The 15,685-nt window shown below is 35.5% G+C and overlaps 1 protein-coding gene and 1 pseudogene across 1 annotated transcript in view; one reads left to right on the top strand and one right to left on the bottom strand.

The window, feature by feature from the left end:
* Positions 1-15,685, top strand: part of STAM (signal transducing adaptor molecule) — a 102,576-nt gene that overhangs the window by 48,926 nt on the left and 37,965 nt on the right. Inside the window, exons 3-5 of the mRNA XM_045787591.2 lie at positions 6,135-6,210; positions 6,292-6,387; positions 7,977-8,123. Of these exons, the coding sequence (XP_045643547.1) occupies positions 6,135-6,210; positions 6,292-6,387; positions 7,977-8,123 (319 nt within the window). The remainder of the gene's footprint in view (positions 1-6,134; positions 6,211-6,291; positions 6,388-7,976; positions 8,124-15,685) is intronic.
* Positions 13,157-14,136, bottom strand: LOC148107398 (glyceraldehyde-3-phosphate dehydrogenase pseudogene; annotated as a pseudogene).

The raw sequence follows: 15,685 nt of genomic DNA, 5'->3' as shown, positions 1-15,685 counted from the left end.
CATGACTCTGTGATAATTGTGTCTGAAGATTAAGGAGGGTTCATGCCTTAATTTTCATTTACCTTTGAGCATGAAGTAGCTTAATTTTAGTAGTTGTAACTTCACATGGAAACCAAATGACCAAGAGTGGTATGATGGGAGACAAGTAGAGTAGAGAGGATTCGATAGAAAAGAGGCCCCTCTTAAAGCTGTGCTTTCTTTGAAGCCCATAGTAGTTTGTTGAGGTAGATTGGAGTAAGTCTTGTGAATAATGAAATTGACTTTGATGCTTTACTTCATCAGAACTGATATATGCCAAGGCAGCTGTGTACATTCCTGAAAAGTTTGTTTTCTGGCTGGTGTATGATTTGAGAAAAAGTCATTAGAAGCCACAGCCACATGAAAGCACAGGTATCCTCTGCTTCTGGAACATTTGTGTTATGCCACTTCGCTCTTACGGAAGGACCTATGCTAGTACCTGTTTACCCTAACTAAAAGAAATTTGAAGGGGACTCCTCACTTTTACAAAAAAAGGCCAGAAGTGAAAATGGCTCCACTCTGGGGAACTGAACTCAGTGTCTCAGCATCAAGCCAGCATAGCTTTGAACTGTGTCTGAGCATCTGCTTTATCTTGACTGACTTTGTGCATCCATTAGCAATATGTGTCCTAAGGTATCAGAAAAGGCTAAGAGAGGTTATGTTTGGAATCTGGGAATGCTAAAAACATTTTCCTTATAAGTTAATGGTAATTGCTTCTTCCCTTTAGGCCTTTTAGGCTTACACAAGTCTCTACGGGAATGTTCTACTTTTAGATAGTTGGAGAATTCTGTGCTGCCTCTTTTTTCTTACCCTTTTTTTGAACTGCATCTCAGATGTATGCATAAAAAAGCAGATTTTTGTGGATGGACATAGTTTTGGCCCTGTGACTGTACATGTAGTTTGTCTTGGGTAATCTCACTTTATGCCTACTGTTCCTGCATTATACCCAGTTAGCACCTCTTTCACTCTCAAAAAGGTACGTGTATAGTTGATAAATTATACAGTCTCTATACTATAGTCAACTTGCATTTTTCATTGAGAGGATAATAGCCATAGTATACTTATTTTAAATTCACTTGTGAAAAAAAAGCCAAGGTATGGGTACCGGGTGAGTTTGCTAGTACCAGAGCTAGGAAACATATGCATGCATGTACATATATGTATATGTTCTATTTACATGAATATTTTTGTATTTACTTTTATATTGAAAACCATAGGTTTATGTTAAAAAATATAACTCTTAAGCCTTTTTAAAAACAGTATTTTAGCCATAATCTTTCATTAAATTATAAGATTTAATAATCGAATATGTATATATTATTTCACTTTCATGTTTGTGTTTTACTCACTATATTCCTCAGCACTTATAAGCATTCTAATTGGCTTTTTATGACATTATCCTTTTTATGGTGCAATAGTCAAGTTTGTTTTGGTGCCAGAGGTATCTTTGCTTTGGTTTTTAAAATTGGCTGTGGCAAAACATTCAAACAATATAGAAATATATAAAATAAAAAGTAAAGGTTGCATTTCAAAGCCCTTTCCCCACTTCCCTTTCCAAAAGTCATCAGAGTTTAGAGTTCTTTCTTTAAAAAAATGAAAGTAGTTTATAAACAATATATCAGAAATTTAATTTAAGCAACTATAGAGGATTATTTTCTAATAAGTTAATTTACTGAGCTGAGTCATCTTTGGATCATTATTTTTTAATGGTTTTAATTTTAGCATTCAGATAATCCCTTTTATATTTCACCTTTACTGGTGCTTGAATTATAATTTTCTGTTTTTATATGTTGGTGTGGTTTTCACAATTGCAAAAATTAGCATGGGGTCACAGATTCTGGTTCCTAAAACAAGTCCCACTATGAAAAAGGCAAAATTTAAATAATTGTGTTACAGTATATTAATTCTTCAGTTTAATAATGTTGTTGTCAGATACTTTTTTTTTTCTTTAAAGTAGGCTCCATATCCAGTGTAGAGCTAAATGTGGAGCTTGAACTCATGACCTGGAGATCAAGACCTGAGCTGAGATCAAGAGTTGAATGCTTAACCGACTGAGCCATCCAGGTGCCCCTCAGATAGTATTAAGATCATACAAAATCAGTAGAAAAAGAGCTTCAGAATCATAAGAGATGAATGCTTGACATACAATAGGTATTCAGTAAATATAATTAAAAAAATTTTTTTTCTCTTTTCTCCATGCTCTTCAAGAGGAAATCTTCCAATAGTCAATAAAACATTCATAGAAATCCTTTTTCATTTTAATTTTTCCCTATCAAAATGACTTTTTAAAATTTATCACAGTGCTTAGTAATTGTATTCCAGTTCTTAAAAACATTTTTTTTAGATAATTATTCTTACTGGCCAATTTCTTCAGGGCCCATTGTTGTTCAGACCACTTGAGAATGGTTTTTCTTTCATGTATGTTTTCACTATCCATTTCCAAAGCTCGCTCATCATCCCAAACAGAAATTCTGTTTGTGCAGCAGCATTTGGAAAGTATTTTCAGTGAAATGAAAGTGAAAATGAAATATATTGATACTTGTAAGATGTAGCTACAGCAATCCATACAGGTAAATTTATATCATTAAATGCTTATATTAGAAGAAGAAATGTCTCAAGTCAGTGATCTAAGTTTTTGTCGTAAGAAACAAGAACAAACTTAAAGAAAGCAAAGGAAAAGAAATGATGAAAATAAGAGCAGAGATTAATGAAATTGAAAAGAGAAAAACAATAGAGAAAATTTAAAAGTAGAGCTGGTTCTTTGAAGAAAAGTGAAGTGGAATTTATCTCAGGCATGCAGGCCTGGTTCATCACTTGAAAATAAATCGGTCTCATCGAACTAAAGAAAAAACCCTATATAATCATCTTTCAATAGATGTGGAAGGTTCCTTTGAAAAAATTCAGTATACATTTGTAACAAAATCATTAAGAACTAAAAGTAATTTCATCAACCTGTTAAAGGACATCTGTAAAAAATTTGTGTATTTAGCATAATGGCACTTGTTTGGTAGAATTCACTAGTGAAGCCATCTGGGCTCAGGATTTTCTTTTTTGGAACTCATTTTATGAGGCTTGCAATAGGTCAATGCCAAAAACAGAAAGGAAAACCACAGACCAGTTATGTACAAAGATGCAAAAATCCTCAATGATACTGTAATCAAATCCAATAATATATAAAAAGGATAATAAAAAGGATAATGTATTATGGCCAACTGTGGTTATTTAGAACTTGGAGAATTTCCAGTTTTCTTCATATTACTCATTTATAATATAATTTTATCATGGTCTAACATAGCATATCTCATATCAATTTTTTAAAAAATTAAGTTTTTTAATGGTTCACAATATGGTCTGTCTTGGTAAATAATTCTGTATGCACTGGAAATGATGTATATTCTGCTATTGTAGAGTAGAGTGTTCTCAAACCTATTTTTCTATTTAATTGTTTTATCAATTCTGAGAAAGGACTGAAATCTCAATTGTGCATTTGTCTCTCGTTTCAGTTTTATCAGTTTTTTTTCATGTATTTTGAAGCTTTGTTTTTAGATAAGACTACACATCTTGGTCTTTTATGTCTCCTTGGAGAATTGATCCCTTTATCATTTTGTAATTTTCCTCTATATTCCCGGTAATGTGGCTTGTTTTGAAGGGCGGTTTGCCTGATACTAATATAGCTACTCCAGCTTTCCTGGGGTTTATGTTTGCTTGATATATCTTTCTTTCCTCCATCCTTTCACTTTTTTTTTTTTTAAAGATTTTATTTATTTATTCGACAGAGATAGAGACAACCAGTGAGAGAGGGAATACAAGCGGGGGAGTGGGAGAGGAAGAAGCAGGCTCATAGCGGAAGAGCCTGATGTGGGGCTCGATCCCATAACGCCGGGATCATGCCCTGAGCCGAAGGCAGACGCTTAACCGCTGTGCCACCCAGGCGCCCCCCATCCTTTCACTTTTAAGTTACATATGTTTTTATAGTTAAATAGTTTCTTGTAGAGAATATTTAGGTGGGTTCTGCTTTATTTTTTTTTGATAAAGATTTTATTTGAGAGAGAGTGAGAGTGGAGAGAGAGAGAGAGCACACATAGAAGGAGAGAGAGAAGCAGACTCCCTGCTGAGCAGGGAGCCTGACACAGGGCTGGGATTCATGACCTGAGACGAAGACAGACGCTCAACCAACTGAGCCACCCAGGTTCCCTGGGTCTTGCTTTTTTAATCCAGTCTAGCAATCTGTCTTATTTGGTGTGCTTGGACCATTTGCATTTAATATAACTGTTGATATGGTTGGATTAAAATGTTAAAATTTACCATTTTTCTAGATGGTATGTTTCTTCTGTTGAACTTTTGATCATTATCTTGTATATCAATTGAATATTTTTTGTGATTTTTTAAAATTTCCATTTCTCTTTTAAAAATGTATTTAGTGATGGTTCTATATTAAAAATTCTTAGTCTTTTTTCCTCTGTACTTAAATTCATGTACTTCAAGCATGTCTTTAAGTGTTTTTTTTTTTTTTTTTTGTAAGATTTTATTTATTTATTCGACAGAGATAGAGACAGCCAGCGAGAGAGGGAACACAAGCAGGGGGAGTGGGAGAGGAAGAAGCAGGCTCATAGCAGAGGAGCCTGATGTGGGGCTCGATCCCATAATGCCGGGATCACGCCCTGAGCCGAAGGCAGACGCTTAACCGCTGTGCCACCCAGACGCCCCGCATGTCTTTAAGTTTACTTATCTTTTATTCTTATCTGATTAATTGTATCCACTTTTTAAAAATATATCTCTCATTTCTAGAAGTATTGTCTTTTTTTTAAGCTTTATCATTTTTACACCATTTCTTTCCTCATTATGTTGATGATTTGATGTGCATCCTTGAGTATGCTTAGAATAGCTTATGCAGTCTTTGATTGCTAATTCCATCATCGCTGTCATTTCTTCCTTTTCAGTTGACTGAATTTTCTCCTTTACGTGTTGTATCATATCTAATAACTTTTGACTGAATGCTTAGTGTTGCAAATTTTATATTGAGTACCTCATATTATATCTAATAATTGCTTCATATCGTATCATATCTAATAATTTTTGAGTGAATGCTTAGTGTTATGAATTTTATATCGAGTGCCAGGTTTTGTTGTTGTTAAAGAGTATTGGACTTTTATTCTCTCTGAACTTAAGTTACTTTGGATCAACTTTATCCTTCTGTGGCTTGTTTTTAGGTTGCTGTAGGATGGATGTAGAGTAGTCTTTTGGATAGTTCCGTCTGGTGTCAAGACTCTGGTTATCCGCTGAATGCTCTAGATATTTAACAAGGACTCTCCATTTTGATATGAACTCTGACAACTATGTGAGCTTTGGAAACTCTTCAGCATATAGCTCACAGTCACCTTTTGCCCAGCCTTATGGAGGTTTTATGTATGTGTGGCTTTTTCCTCAGTCGACCTAAGTGGACTCCTATGCGAGTATCCAGATCTGTTTCTTCATATAGCTCCTTCTACTCTGTCTTGTAAATTCTAGCTCCCTTGGCCTCCCTGAATTCTGATTTCTTTCCCCTCAACTCAGTGAGATCACCATTCTCTACTTGGAATCACCTTCTCTGCACCGGGATCCAGAAACTGCCTTTAGGTAGAAAGCCTGTACTGATATCTGGAAAGTGCCTCTGAGTGGAAAGTTGAGGCAAAGTGTCTGTCTTATCTAATTATATTCCTTCTTAGAGGTCATTCATCACTGCCTGTGGCCTAATGTCCCAAACAGTGACCCGAGTGTATATTTTAAGTATATTTTTCCAGTTTTCTCACTGTTTACAGCAGGAGTCTAAGTCTAGTTCCAATTATTCCATTATGACTCCAAGTGGAAGTTTTGGTCTAACATTTAATTTTCAGAGCTTTTTTCCATCCAGAATTAGTGTGAAATGCCTAATCTATGATTGCTAAGGAAGAGAGCCTGTTAATTTTGTTTGAAAAATTTAAAGGAACTTGTTAGTGTATAGTTCACTTGTGCCATTAATAAAAATTAAACTTCTCTCCCCTAGTCTACCTTTTGTGTAGTCGTCTGTTGCCTATTAGAGTTAAGGGGGGAAAGCCTGGATGTACTACTAACTGATTGTTACATTTCTCATTTTTTAGACCTAAAGATTGTCTTCGGTCTATTATGAGGAGGGTGAACCATAAAGATCCTCATGTTGCTATGCAAGCTCTGACTGTAAGTGATTGCATTTTAAGTTTTACCACAAAACTACCTGCTAAAATTGAGCCCTTTTAACTTGTGATTTTATACTTTTAGCTTCTAGGAGCATGTGTATCAAACTGTGGCAAAATTTTTCATTTAGAAGTATGTTCAAGAGATTTTGCTAGTGAAGTAAGCAACGTACTAAACAAGGTAAGGAACATTATTTCCAGAAATGAATTAACACAGTCTTCTTTGTGTATTTTATTGTTCAGTTCTTCACATTTTAAATCACAAAGGACTGGTTTGTGCTTTTTTTTTTTTAAAAATCCTTCCTAGGCTGTGTCTATCCAATATATAAGTAAAGTAAATGTTGTTTTGCTGAAGAGACTATAAATTTATATACTTGGAGAATTGTTCTTTTTTTAAAAAAACAGATTAGAGTATATTTAACCTGTTTTCTTCATCATTCCCTTCATCTAAAAAGAAAATACATGTATTTTTCTATCTGATTAAATAATACCAGTCTATTGTAGGCACAGTTTTTGTAACCATTTGTGTAGCCACAGAGGTATTTTCCTAATGTGGAACTGTTCAGAAATACTGCCAAAATATAATGCTGTTTTCATTGTGACATGAGTAAGGCCACTACCTGACCATGACAGGATTTTAATGCTATGCTTTTTATTTAACTGGCTGTAGATTAAAGAATACAATTTATGCAATCAAGGAATTAAAAAAATTTAAGTCATAAGTAACATGTGAGTTTTCCTAGTGAAAATTTGTGCATTCTAAAGGTAATTATTTCTGACGTGGGAAGAGGGAGGATAGGATATTATATAATCAAAAAAAATTTTAAGATGTTAAAAGGGAAAATACCTCCTGTTTTTGGCAAAATGATTACTTCCAGGTTTTAGTAGAAAACAGTACAGAAATGAGATAAAAATTTATTTACATAATTCTTTACAGAATTTCTGTACTTTCTTGTCAAGCATGATTATGTGCTAATTCTTTTTCTCTTTTGCTTTATTCAGTTACATTTAGGTATTTTCTGCTAATAACCATTCTTTTAATGTCCTGAATGTCCATCAAAGTGTATGACTGTTCTGTAATTTAATTGAGAGGAGATATTCAAACTTGTATTTAGTGGCATTAACAACTGTTTTGAAAAGCAAATATATAAAAGAAAGGACTTCTTTATTTTTCAAATGTTTTGCAGTGACCATAGTGATTTTATACTTGAGGGGGAGATGTTATTTTGAAGAAATTAAGTTTCTAGAAATATAGTCATACGGTAGATCTCAAACCAGGCCTCAGATAATTAAACAACTTGGACAAAATACACAGTCAAGCATATTTTTAAAAGTCAGGGATTAGGAATAAAGGAAATGTATCATTTATTTTCTCTTTCCAACTTATTTTTTATTGGTTTGCAAAATAGCCAAAACAAAACATAGTACCTTCCTGTGTCTTCCTGATGTATAAAGCTCACTTAGTTGCAAAATACTCTGAAAAGTTCCATCTCTCTGACCTCCAAAATAAGTTATTATATACTTAACCTGTTTTAATTTGATATGGGGTATGTATGTTGGTATCATCTGTTGTTTTTTCATAGTGTGAAAAAAAATTCGATCATTTCTAGTAACCAACTCTGTTTTCGTAGCTATCATCTATAGCTAGGGGTAATTTGTGATTCAAAAAAGTGTCCATAGCACTTTATAATTTTTATATTTAATATATCTATGTTATATCATTAGCCAGGAAATTAATACTTTTTTATTAAATTTTTTCTCTATTTTCAGGGTCATCCTAAAGTCTGTGAAAAATTAAAGGCTCTTATGGTTGAATGGACAGATGAATTTAAGAATGATCCACAGCTTAGTCTAATATCAGCAATGATTAAGAACCTTAAGGAACAAGGAGTTACATTTCCAGCTATTGGCTCTCAGGTATTTTAAAGTTGCATTGTGTGCTACAATTTGTTTCTCTAAAGTAGCCACATTTGTATGAATTTTTCTTTTTTCCTCCAAAACCAGGTAGTTTTTACTACACCAAAGGAATTTTTGTTGATAATCTTGCATTCAGTGGTACCAGAAAAATACAGAGGAATATTAATGTGTTCCAAATGCTACTTTCCCACTGTTTCTCCTTCCTTGTAAATAGATTAGATTAGCATTTTGCAGTTTAAAAATTTTTTATGGAGTTTTTAACTATAGACAAAATTGCTTTATGATATCAGGTAGTACTGACAGTCTTCTTAAATACTCTTTGTGCTTTAATTTTATCTGCAAAGAATGACAGCTTAAAAATCAGTGTATCCTTATAATTTAAGGATGAGTTTAGAGGTTCTTTTGATTATGAAATTTATGAATACTTGTATGAGAAATGAGAAGGAGATAAAGGAATCAATGAGGAGAGAAGCATACAAAGCATCTTTTCCCTTAATAAGAGCTGACCAGTACATAAATATGATTAAGTAAAAGGCTTAAATTTCCTTCTGCCCCTCCCTCCCCCAATTTATGTAATGGGATCAATTTCTGATTTATGTCATAAAAAATTAAAGGGTATCTCTTTGATTTATTTATTTTCTATTCTGGGTAACCGTCCTTTGGGATCTCCAGCTAATCTAGAACTCTTAAAGTGTGTGATGATTTACTGTACTGCCTTTCCCTCCTGCGTGGATTGGGGTAGAATATAACAAGTGGTGTGAAAGCATGCACAGAAAACTCTTAAGCTATAGAGGACTCAAGTTCGGGATTTTGACCACTTCAGAGAATCATGAAGTGATTCATCCAGGCTATCTAGATTTCTACCCAAAACCCTCTTTTAGTCTATCTGAATATTCTTGAGATGTGAAGATCCAGAAATATGTTTGGGAGATGAAGGAAGGAGAGGGTATTTTTCTTCTTACTTGAAAAAAATTTGGCTTATGGATGGTTTTACAATGATAAAGTACGTCTTTAAAAAGTATTTATTCATAATTCATAGCTGGCTTTTACTACTCTCGGAGTATTTTCTAAAATCTGTATAATATTAAGGAATAATTTTATGCAGAAAAGTCCAGGATATCTTGTAAGTTCCTTGGCAAGAGGGGCAATGTTTACTTATCAAAGGGTAGATTCACTATAGAAAACCAAGAAATATAGATGATTAGTGAGACTGCAGTTTATATGCCCCAAGAAGCTATTCTATAGCTTGTTATTTAAAAAGTGTCTTGTTGACCATCATCATCATCATCACATGGAAGCTTGTTAGAAATGCAGCATCTAGGGTGTCACTCCAGACCTATGGATTCATTATCTCTATTTTAACAAGATCCCCGGATAATTCCATGTACACATTAAAGTTTGGGAAGCACTGCTCTTGAGTACAGCTTTCAGTGCTGTGAAAACTGCTTTTCAGTCCACAAAGGGACTTGTTCCAATTAGAGAAGAAGAACTAATGATTTATGTGCTATGTAGCTTTGTTTGGTTAACCTAGAGTCTCAGATAGTTGTGTGAACAACTTCAGGGATTCTCTAATCTAATCCCCTCATTTTACAGATGAGGAAACTGAGACCCAGAATGGTTAAGTGACTTCCCCAGGGCCACAGCTCATAGTTGACAGAGTTGGAACTAGAACACAGGCCTCCTGACACTCAGTCCAGTGTTCTTTCCACTACACGATCCTGCCTTCCGTTTGATATAGAGGTTAGTGGATATGTGTCTGTTTGGACTAGGCTTCAAAGGACAAGAAGTGGAGTGAACACTGGCAAGAGCATTTATTTATTGACTGGTACAGAAGTTAGGTTACTCTTCTGTTCAAGAGATTCAGGACATACCTCGGCAATAGTAAAGTTAAGAGTTAACTTTTCTTGGGGCGCCTGGGTGGCTCAGTCGTTAAGCGTCTGCCTTCGGCTCAGGGCATGATCCCGGAGTCCTGGGATCGAGCCCCACATCAGGCTCCTCCGCTGGGAGCCTGCTTCTTCCTCTCCCACTCCCCCTGCTTGTGTTCCCTCTCTCACTGGCTGTCTCTCTCTGTCAAATAAATAAATAAAATCTTTAAAAAAAAAAAAAAGAGCTACTTTTCTTTTTTTTGTCTGGATGTTATAAAATACATGAAAGCTAATTTTGTTGTAGTTACTATCTTCAGCCACAAGGAATATATAAAATTCATATCAAGTAAAATATGAGGTAGAATGGTGATTTTTTTAATAATGGTGTCTGATAGCTTATTGAAAACCATGTTTGTGAAGAACTTCATATTTAATGAAAAATGTATCATGTAGGATCATCTACACAAATCCCTGTAGATTTTAAACTCAGTCGCTTAATCATTATTACGTTTTAATCAGACTAGATCTTTGTCAGCATACTTAACAAAAGCCTCTGAAAATATAAGGAATTTTTAAAGTATATTTTTTCATCCCAAGTACAGAAGAAAATAATTTTAAAAATATTAAGAAAAGTCATACTTTAGTCAACTAACCCATTCTGCTGCAGTTCTTGTAGCACTAACTTTTAGTTAGTATAACTTTTAGAGATAAAAGTAATGCTAGCACTGTTACTGTATTTGATTGATTAATAACATTAGGTATCAGTGCTACACTTAGAACCCGGTGATAGGAAAGAATTTTGAAAAGTGTGCATTTCAGGAATATAGGACTTAATGTAGCTTATTTCTGCACTTCCTTCTCTCTTTTTTTTAATTGAAGAATATTTGTATTTGCTTTAGGCGTAGAACATAATGATTCAGTGTTTATATACATTATGAAATGGTCACTTTAATAAGTCTAGTTACCATCTGCCACAATACAGAGTTGTTACAATATTATTGATTCTCTATGCTGTACATTATATCTACCTCCCCCATCTTACTTATTTTATAACTGGAAGATTGTCTCTCTTAATCCCCTTTACCTGTTTTGTCCATCCCCTTCACCTGCCTACTGTTTGGCAGTCATCAGTTTCTTTTCCGTATCTAGGTCTGTTTCTGTTTTGTTTTTTAGATTCCACATAAAAGTGAAATCATACCATGTGTTGTTTTTCTCTGTTTGACTTATTTCACTTGACATTATACCCTCTACGTCTATCCATGTTGTTGCAAATGGCAAGATTTTCTTTTATTGTGGCTGAGTAAGTGTGTGTGTGTGTGTGTGTGTGTGTGTGTGTGTCTGTGCACGCGTACACATATACTGCATCTCCTTTATCCATTCATCTATTGATGGATGTTTAGGTTGCTTCTAGTTTTGGCTCTTGTACTGCGGTGAACACAGGGGTGCATATGTCTTTTTCTGGAATTCATGGTTTTTTTGTCCTTTGGTTAAAAACCTAGAAGTTTTTCAGATAAAAACCAGAATCGTTGCATTTTATGATAGTTCTGTTTTTAATTTATTGAGGAGGAACCTACATAATGTCTGTACCAGTTTACACTCCCACCAATAATGCAAGGGTTCCTTTTCCTCCACATCCTTGCCAACACTTGTAATTTTTTTTTTTTATAATAGCCATTCTGTCAGATGTGAAGTAATTATCTCATTGTGGTCCTGTTTTGCATTTCCCTGATTGTCAGTGAATATCTTTCCATGTACCTGTTGGTCATCTGAATATTGTCTTTGGGGAAATGTCTGTTTAGGTCCTCTATTTTTAGATTATATTGTTTTTTTAATACTGAGTTATATGAGCTTTTTAATATATTTTGGACGTTAACCTCTTATCGGATATATCATTTATGAATATGTTCTCCGATTCAGTAGGTTGCCATTTTGTTTTGTTGATGTTTCCCTTTGCTGTGCAAAAGCTTCTTGGTTTGATGTAGTCCCATTTGTTTATTTTTGTTTTTGTTGTCCTTGCCTAAGGAGATAGAGCCAAAAAAATATTGATAAGACCGATGTCAGAGAGCTTACTGCCTGTGTTTTCTTCTAGGAGCTGTATGGTTTCAGTCTTACATTTAAGTCTTAAATCCAATTTATTTTTGGTACATGGTATAAAAAAGTGGGCTAGTTTCATTCTTTTGCATGTAGCTGTCCAGTTTTCTCAACACTATTTATTGAAGAAACTCATTTTCCTATTGTATATTCTTGCCTCCTTTGTCGTAGATTAATTGACCATGAAAGTGCTATTTTATTTCTGGGTTGTCTTTTGTGTTCTATTGATCTGTGTTTCTGCTTTTGTGCCAGTACCATACTATTTTGATTATAACTTTATAGTGTATTTTGAAATCCAGGAGTGTGATATTCCCAGCTTTCTTTTTCTTACTCAAGATTGCTTGGCTATTTGGCATCTTTTGTGGTTCCGTATAAATTTTAGAACTGTTTGTTCTAGTTCTGTGGAAAATGCCATTATTATTTTGATATGGATTGCATTGTATCTGTAGATGCTTTGGGTAGTATGGACATCTTAGCAATATTAATTCTTCCAGTTCATGAGATTGGCAGATCTTTACATTTATTTCTGTCATCTTCAATTGTTTTCATCGCTGTCTTATAGTTTTCAGGGTGGGTCTTTCTTCACCTTCTTGGTGAAATTTATTCCTAGGCATTTTATGCATTTTGATGGGACTGTAAATGGGATTGTGCTCTTAATTTCTCTTTCTGATAGTTTGTCATTAGTGTATAGAAATGGAACAGATTTCTGTATATTGATTTTATGTTCTGCAATTTTACTGGATTAATGTACTAGTTCTGATAGTTTTTCAGAGGAGTCTTCAGGGTTTTCTATATATAGTACCATGTCATCTGCAAATAGTGACAGTTTTACTTCCTTTATGATTTGGATGTCCTTGTCTCTCTTTTTTTGGCTTGCTACATTGTACATTATTGATGGTACATGACAAGGTAGGGCTCCCTAAGCCCCTTCTCTTCTTCATGGTGTCTGGGTTGAAAACTTTATTGAAGTTGGGAGATTCTCAGTGTGTTGGGGGATGAGCTGGGGCAGGGACTCCATAGCACTTGAGGGCTTCTCTTTTCTTGTGCTCTAGCTGCGGCCGGTTGTTCAGGGGGCTCTTACTCCTTGAAGGTCATGTGGACCATAAGGTTGACCACCCAGTTGCTGTGGCTAAATTCATTGTCACAACAGGAAATGAGCTTGTCAAAGTGTCATTAATGGCAGTGCTGACCCCATCATTGAAGGTGGAAGAGTAAGTGTCACTGTTAAATGGCAGGAGACAACCTGGTCCTTAGTGCAGCGCAGCATGCCCTCAAGGGGTCCCTCTGATTCCTGCTTCACCACCATCTTGATGTCATTGTATTTGGTAGCTTTCTCCAGGTGGCAGGTCTGATCTACTACTGATACACTGGGGATGGGGACATGGAAGGTTATGCCAGTGAGCTTCCCATTCAGTTCAGGGATGACCTCGCCTATAGCCTTGGCAGCACCAGAGAAGCAGGGATGGTCGTCATGCTACAGCTTCCCAGAGGGGCCATCCATGGTCTTCTGGGTGGCAGTGATGGCATGGACTTTGATCATGAGTCCCTTCATGATGCCAGAGTTGTTATAGATGACTTTGGCCAAAGAGGCCAGGCAGTTGGTGGTATAGGAGGCATTGTTGACAATCTTGAGGGAGTTGTCATCTTTCTCATTGTTTGTGCCCATCATAAACATAGGGCATCAGCTGAAGGGGCAGATATGATGACCCTCTTGGCTCCACCCTTCAATTGAGCTCTCAGCCTTCTCCATGGTAGTGAAGACCCCAGTGGACTCCACAACATATTCAGCACCAGTATCACCCCATTTGATGTTGGTGGGACTCTCACTCTTAGAAGATGGAGGTGGGCTTTCCCTTGATGACAGGTATCCTGTTCTCAGCCATGACTGTGCCATTGTATTTGCCGTGGGTGGAATCATATCGAAGCATGTGTACCATGTAGTTGATTTCAACGAAGGGGTCAGTGATGGCAACACTATCCACTTTGTCAGAGTTAAAAGCAGCCCTGGTGACTAGGTGTGTGATACAGCCAAATTGATTTACTCAGACCTTCACCATCCTGTCTCAGGAACGCAGTTGGCACTGTACAAGATGTGACTGCCGTTGAATGGGGAGGCATAGAGAGCTGCTTTTTTTTGTTGTTGTTGTTTTTCTTGCCTAATTGCTGTGACTAGGACTTCAAACAATATGTTGAACAATCCTTGTCCAGTTCTTGATTTTGGAAAGTTTTCAGGATTTCACCACTGAGTATGATGTTAGCTGTGGGTTTATCATATGTGACCTTTATTATGTCAAGGTATGTTCCCTCTCTACCCACTTTATTGAAAGTTTTTATCTTCAAAGAATGTTGAATTTTGTTGGATGCTTTCTCTGCTTCTATTGAGATGATCATATGGTTATTATCCTTTATTGTATTAATGTGTATCATGTTGATTGATTTGCAGATATTGAACTATCCTTGCATCTGTGGAATAAATCCCACTTGATCTTGGTGTATGATATTTTCAATGTATTGTTGAATTTGGTTTGCTAATATTTTGTTGAGGATTTTTGCATGTTCTTCAGGGATATTGGTCTGTACGGTTTTTTTTTTCTTCTTCTTTTTTTTTTTTTTTGTAGTGTCTCTTTTTTTTTAGTGTCAGGGTAGTGCTGGCCTTGTACAATGAGTTTGGAAGCATTCCTTCCTCTTCAGTTCTTTGGAATGGTTTCCAAAGGATGGTGTTAATTCTTCAAGTGTTTGATTCACATTCACCTAGTCCTGGACTTTTGTGTGTTGGGAGGTTTTTGATTACTGATTCAATTTTATTGCTAGTAATCATTTTTCAAGATTTACTGTTTTTCCTCATTTCATTTTGGAAGAATGTAGAAATTTAATCATTTCTTCTAAGTTGTCCAGTTTGTTGGCATATAATTGTAGTAGTTTCTTATGATACTTTGTCTTTTTCTGGTATGGGTTGTACTTCTCTTCTTTCATTTCTGATTTTATTTATTTGAGTCCTCTCTTTTTTTTCTTGATGAATCTGAATAATAGTTTATTGATTTTGTTAATCTTTTTAAAGTACCAGCTCTTAGTTTCATTGAGCAATTTTATTGTTGCTTTAGTGTCTACTTCATTGGTTTCTGCTCTCCTCTTTGTTATTTCCTCCCTTCTACTGACTTTGGGTTTTGTTGTTCTTTTTCTAGTTCTTTTTTTTTTTTTTCAAGGATTTTATTTTATTTATTTGATGGAGAGAGAGACAGCCAGCGAGAGAGGGAACACAAGCAGGGGGAGTGGGAGAGGAAGAAGCAGGCTCCCAGCGAAGGAGCCTGATGTGGGGCTCGATCCCAGGACTCTGGGATCACGCCCTGAGCCGACGCTTAATGACTGAGCCACCCAGGCGCCCCTCTTTTTCTAGTTCTTTAGGTGTAAAGTTAGATTTTTTTTTTTGGATTTTTCTTGTTTCTTGAGGTAGGTCTGTATTACTACAAACTTTCCTCTTGCTATTGCTTTTGCTGAGTCCCATAGATTTTGGAACATTGTATTTTCATTTTCATTTGTCTCAAGGATTTTAAAAAATTTTCTCTTTGATATCTTTGTTGACCTGTTGGTTGTTCAGTAGCATGTCAA

This window comes from Ursus americanus, chromosome 31 (genome assembly GCF_024610735.1).
Source record: "Ursus americanus isolate L20-20 chromosome 31, mUrsAme1.1.p, whole genome shotgun sequence".
NCBI classification, from domain to species: domain Eukaryota; kingdom Metazoa; phylum Chordata; class Mammalia; order Carnivora; family Ursidae; genus Ursus; species Ursus americanus.
Note: the sequence above shows the minus strand (reverse complement) of the source record. Positions and strands in the feature narration are given on the sequence as shown.